The sequence below is a fragment of the Rousettus aegyptiacus genome, unplaced genomic scaffold, assembly GCF_014176215.1.
Source record: "Rousettus aegyptiacus isolate mRouAeg1 unplaced genomic scaffold, mRouAeg1.p scaffold_m13_p_6, whole genome shotgun sequence".
NCBI lineage: Eukaryota > Metazoa > Chordata > Mammalia > Chiroptera > Pteropodidae > Rousettus > Rousettus aegyptiacus.
The window spans coordinates 83,929,712-83,935,621 of NW_023416309.1; the positions used below are offsets into that span (position 1 = coordinate 83,929,712).

General features: G+C 42.4%; 1 protein-coding gene across 1 annotated transcript; it reads left to right on the forward strand.

Annotated features, from left to right (window-relative positions):
* Window positions 1–640: 640 nt before the first annotated feature.
* On the forward strand, window positions 641–3,428 carry LOC107519945 (C-C motif chemokine 8). The gene is made up of 4 exons (XM_016163197.2): window positions 641–677; window positions 1,541–1,711; window positions 2,374–2,491; window positions 2,863–3,428. The coding sequence occupies exons 1-4, from the start codon at window positions 641–643 to the stop codon at window positions 2,966–2,968; spliced, it is 432 nt and encodes a 143-aa protein (XP_016018683.2). The 3' UTR covers window positions 2,969–3,428.
* Window positions 3,429–5,910: the final 2,482 nt, after the last annotated feature.

A 5,910-nucleotide genomic window follows, 5' to 3' on the forward strand; every position in this document is an offset into this window, starting at 1 on the left:
TAAAAGGGTTCCTTTTTCTCTGTACCCTCTCCAACATTTGTTGTTACTTGTCCTGTTGATTGTAGCTATTCAGAGAGGTGTAAGGTAGTATCCCATTCAGACATCACTAATTAATCATAGCATTGTAGTCAATAACCCAAGGTAAGACCTCACTGGTTGTTTATTTTCAACAAAACTTTCTGTTTGGCCACCATCAGTTTCATCTACTAGAATGGCTAAAATCCAAAAACCTGACAATAGCAAATGCTGCTAATGATGTAGAGCAACAGAATCCCTCAATCATTGCTAAGGGAATGCAGAACGGTATAGTCACTTTGGAAGACGATTTGGCAGCTTTTTACAAAGCTAAATATAGTCTTAACATATGATCCAGTGATCACACTCCTAGATATTTACCCAAGTGTGCTGAAAACTTAAGTCCACATAAAATCCTGCACATGAATGTTTATAGCAGCCTTATTCATAATTGCCAAAAACTGGAAGCAACCAAGATGTTCCTCAATAGAGGAATGGATAAACAAACTGTGGTTCATACATATAGTGAAATAATATTCAAAAATAAGATATCAAACCATGAAAAGACACGGAAGAAACTTAAATGCATATCTCTTAATGAAAGAAGCAAGTCTTAAAATGCTGCATGCGATATGATCCCAACTACATGACATTCTGTAAAGGTAAACCTATAAGGGAAAAAGCTAAAAGTAGATTTTGTGAAGAGAGAAGAAAAGATAAATAGGTGGAACACAAGAGACTTTTAGGGCAGTAAAAATTGTATATGATACTGTAATAATAGATAGGTGATGAGAGGGGGAAGACAAGGTCGGTGGCTTGCAAACCTAGTTTCTTCCCTTGTGCCCCCATCCCCTGCCCCAACGTGTGCAAAGAAAGGGAACTTGGAGAGCTTTCTCAGATGGACCTGTTCTATTTGAATCTGCATAAAATATCAGGCTTCTCCATATGGTTTCACTTGGAAATAAACTTTAGCGTCTAAATAAAGTATTTGGAAAACACCACCCTACAAGAATAGCATGTCTTGTCCACTTTTCATGCTCCACAACATAAGATTCCAGGGCATTAAGACTTAAAGATTCTCGATTCTACCATTCTTTCAAGTCACCTGTGTGAGTTTCAAAGGAGGCTGACCAGTTTAGGATGTCAGGAACCTGAGCCTGGCAGAAAGTACAGGCAAAGCCTAGGGCCCCATTCCAGGCTTCCTGAGCCTTGAGAAGGGTCGAGACTTTGACTCCATTATGACTTCAGCTTCCACTCTTACTTTCTGACAGATCATTTCTCATTTCAAAGAAATCATAGCGCTTAATAGTCTAGTGAGATCACTTCTTACAGTCTATTGGGCATAGCCACATGTCCTTCCACCTTTGCTTCACATAGTCTAAGCAAACAATAGAAACACCACAACTTCCTTCTCTCCATGTTTGGAAATCACCCCCGGGATATGGTGTCTACTCAGCACATTCAGAGTCTTACTTCATTGTTCCTTAATCACGATCCCACCCATGCTCTTTGTGCTCTATAAAAGGCAGGCAGCATGTCCAGAGCAGCCAGAGGGCAGAGAGGTTGAGGTCAATTCAGAAACCTCCGAGGCACCGGACACTTGCACCCTCACTCTCCACCATGAAGGTCTCCGCAGCACTTCTGTGTCTGCTGCTCATAGCAGCCACCTTCAGCACCCAGGTGCTTGCTCAGCCAGGTAAGGCCTCTCTATTTCTAAGGCTTAACATTTTAACTATTGCAGATGCTAACATCTCAGCATGAGTCATCCCATGCTTGCTGCATGGCCTACATTACAAGGATGGAGAAAATGAAACCAAGAAGAGAAGAGCCATCATGTCCCAGCTAGTCGAAGGCCGCTACCTCAACAACCTTTACATTGTTTGGGAATGTGGCACAGAAATAAGGACCATTTCTCATTGTAGATGTGAAGGATGTTTCAGGAAGTAGTTTGGAGGAAGAAACTATTGCTTAAAATTTCAAATTTTGGATTATAGTCAGTGTAGCTTCTAGAACAGTGGTTGTGTCAGGGGGACAAAGACACAGAGGCATCTCAGTATGTGACATGGGTTGGCTCTAAAGCCATGGGGACAAACAGCTGAGAGGCAAGATCTTAGAACTTATTTTCCCAGTGCCAGAAGCTTTGGATCAGTAGACCCAGTAAATAAAGAGGGGCCCCGCAGTTCAATATAGAAAACTGATTCACAGGTAACATTTTATCTATGGGATCTGGAGTTAGACACTGAACTTGGGAGTGGTGGGTCCTCATTAGAACTCGCGTATTTGCTTTGTCTTCTGCCCTTACAAATGCATGCTTATGACACATCCTAACTGTCTCATTCTTTAAAAAATGTTTTTCAGATTCCGTTTCCATCCCAGTCACCTGCTGCTATAATGTGATCGATATAAAGATCCACATCCGGAAGCTGAAGAGCTACACAAGAGTCACCAACAGCCATTGTCCTCAGGAAGCTGTGATGTGAGTGAACCATGCCCTGGCACCCTCAGACAAAAGTTCTACCTGAGTTCTGTACAAGGGAAGGAGGTCAGGATTCATGTCCAAATGAGTCATATTAATATACCATCTAATCAAAAGGGTCCTTTATCCCATAGAGAAACTAGTCCACAAAAAGGAATCCACACTCCCTCCAGGAGAGCTTCCCCAGGGATGGCAAGAGTGAGCTTCCTTTGAGGGTCTCTTCCTCCCATCCTTCCCCCTTCCTCTTGTCCCTATCCAAACCCTTCACCCAGGGAGCAAGGACTGATCAGGTTTGAGGGCCAATGGGTCACACTCCTAGACAAAATCTTTAAGGTGCTTCATCTAATAATTGTGCCCTTTCTCCTCTACAGTTTCAAGACCAAGATGGACAAGGAGATCTGTGCTGATCCCAAGGAGAAATGGGTCCAGGATTCCATGAAGCACCTGGACAAAAAGTCCCAAACTTTGAAACCTTGAACTTTTGCATATGTACTGAGAGACAGTCAGAGCCCGAGGAAAATCTTATTTATTTTCTCTCATCCTTCTCCAAGTGCAGAATGATATTATTTTATTATAATGTATAAAAAGAAACACTTTGGTTAATAACTTAAGCATAATATTTCTTAAATAATATTTAATTGCATTTAAGTTATTGATGTTTTGACTTTATCTGCCACAAATCTGAATGAATGTAAAATGCAAAATCTGGTGACATGTTTTCTTTTCTGTGAGTTCAGTTAAGTTCATGGCAAGATGCCACTGTTCTCCCTCCTACCTGCCTGTAGTATTGTGAAGTCCTTCCATGGATCATCGGAGTGAAACACTTCCATATTTTTAGGAAATGAGTGCTTTTGTAAATGTATGCTCTCTAGTGTTGTTGAAATTAATATTGTTAGATAACTATGGAATTTTCAAAATATATATATATAATTTTTAACTACTTAGTCTTATTTTTTTGTGTGGGATAACATTTATCTGGGTGGGGGGAAATGGCAGCAATGGGTGGCAATTTGGGGTACAGGGGCCATGCTCTTTTGGACTCAACTGAGGATCAGGGAGAACCTGGCAGGAGCAGACCAGGCTGTTCCAGCCCTTTGGCTCGAGTCCGTAACATCACCTGCTCATTTAATCTTGATTCCCATATCTTTTGTCACCGTACCTAACTTTCTAAGTCTCTCTCTTGATCTCTTTCAACAATCTTCAAACTATTTCATATATTCCCAAGTTTCCTTCATCTAATTGCTTCCCGAACCCAGAAAAATATCCCAGAAGTGAAACCAAATCTAAGGGGAAACTAGATGTCTATTACCTAGGGGTTCACTTAAGACTCTCTCTTAAAAATTACTCTTCAACAGTAGGAAATGGAAAGGCTTCTTCAGAGCTGGTACAGGTGGGAGAGGAGAGGAGTAGGCCAAAGAAAGGAATTCCATCTGGATGAGTCCTGGAAAGACAGAGGAGTTCGGAGTTTTACAGTAAAGGTCGGGGACAGATTATAGGGGCTCTTAAATTTCAGACTTGGAAGTCAGTGAGTAATAGGGACGTACTAAAAGTTTTGAAACAGGGAGAAGAAAAGTGTCACACTTTCAGAGGCATGCATCAGGAAGAATAACCTGATACCTGCATACAGGATAGAGTGTGAGAGGGAAGGCTTGAGAGCAGACCACTGCAGTGGTATAGACGAGATGATGGGGATCTAAAGAAGGGGGCCGTGGGGGTGAGGTTAGAAAGAATAAGCCAAACAGAATGATATACTAAATATTGTAGGAGGAGAACAATTGACCCAGGATGTAGACCCTTCTCTTATAATCTGCAAAGCAACTATGCATTTGGAGGGCTGGCACCCTTCAGACCCATAATGAATTTATCTCCATCACTATATTCTCAATCCCAATCCCAAGAACCTGCAAGCCTCCATTTAAAGGCATGAGACCTCTTGTCCTTAATTTTAAGATAAAAATTCCCTTGTACTTCGTGAGCACAACTGGCTCCTTTTTCAGACACGAGGCCCATCACGCTAAGGCACAAAGACCAGACCCCTCATTAAGGGAAAGACAATTATTATCTTGCTAACCCATCTCCCCAGGGCTTGTCATTGGTGATTGCTTGAAGATTCCACAATTCCAGTATACCTGAAAGCATGGCAAGGCCAGAGACTTGGCTTCCAGTCCCAGTACTGACTCTGACTCCCTGTGCTGCTTAGGGTGAGTCAATTTCTCTCTGTGGCATTAAGTTGTTCTGTACATAAGTGGAGCCAGTGAGGAGCGGGAAGTGAGGGGATCTGGCAGAAGACCTCACAAGCCCCTTATATCTCTAAGAGCCACATCTTTTGGAAACTTGACTGTATCTGTTGACTAAGGTAGAGTGGGAAAGCAAAGTGCCTAGAATTAAAAATATCAAGCCAAGGAGAAGCCCCACCTCTTGGCAAACACCTGTAAGTCCAATATATCACCTGTCTGGAGATGAGCTTTCCATTAAGTCCAAGGTAGCATACCCAAATCATAGGAATGATAAGGTAGCTAAATGTCAGCTGAGTAAAAGGTACATTTCCCAGCCACAAAGTCTCCAACTAATTCTAACCTCTTTCTTCCAGAGTCTCAAGGCCAAGGTGGCTATAGAAATCCGGGTCCAGGGTTTCTTGAAGTACCTGCACCACAAATCCCAAAATCCAAAGGCATGAAGACTCATCCTAAATTGACACCAGCCAGCAGCACAAGACACAACCCATTCGTTTTCCCCGAGCTTTGCCCAGCCACCCGTACTCTGGGATTATGCCATTACATTTCAAGTCACAATGAACCCAATGACATTAAACATAATGTCTCAAGTGATAAGTCATCTTATTTAAGTTAATGATGTTTTATGTGCCCTAACTTGAATATTGGTGTTTCTGAAAATCCATATCCTGATATTAACTGATTTATATCTGTAAGCTCTGATTTATTCACTGGTCAACTGTTGGCAAAGAATTGGGAAGGTCACTTGAGCTCACATACATCATCTTGGGCTCACCTCTGATTTCTCCCTCTGCTGGGGCTAACAGTTTGCTGCAGGCTATGACTCACTTCACTCTCCCAACATCTGCTGCCGGCATCTCCTCACTTCTTCTTTTCTGCCAACAAGCTCCTCCTTGGGTGTCACCTCTTGAGAGGAGTTGGCTCAGCCAGGACATTTGCCTGAGATTCAGAAGCGTGGAGGAGAGAACACTCTAGGTAACAACATTCCACCAATGAAGGGTGAAGGCAGATGTTTAAATGCTCCTGCAACCCTTCCTTCCAGCTACTGATTCTGAGAGTCATTCTGTAGGAATCTCGGGTAGTCCCAGGAGAATCAATCCCCATTGCTCAAATTATGAGCTTGATTATGCCTATTTGTGTTACTTTCTCCTCCTCCAACTCATTCTGCTGCCACCTCAGTCCTGA

Coding starts and splice junctions, on each gene's coding strand:
- LOC107519945 (XM_016163197.2), top strand. CDS start 641: ATGCGATATGATCCCAACTACATGACATTCTGTAAAG. Junction 1,712..2,373: donor CCAGGTGCTTGCTCAGCCAG/GTAAGGCCTCTC, acceptor AATGTTTTTCAG/ATTCCGTTTCCATCCCAGTC. Junction 2,492..2,862: donor TGTCCTCAGGAAGCTGTGAT/GTGAGTGAACCA, acceptor TCTCCTCTACAG/TTTCAAGACCAAGATGGACA.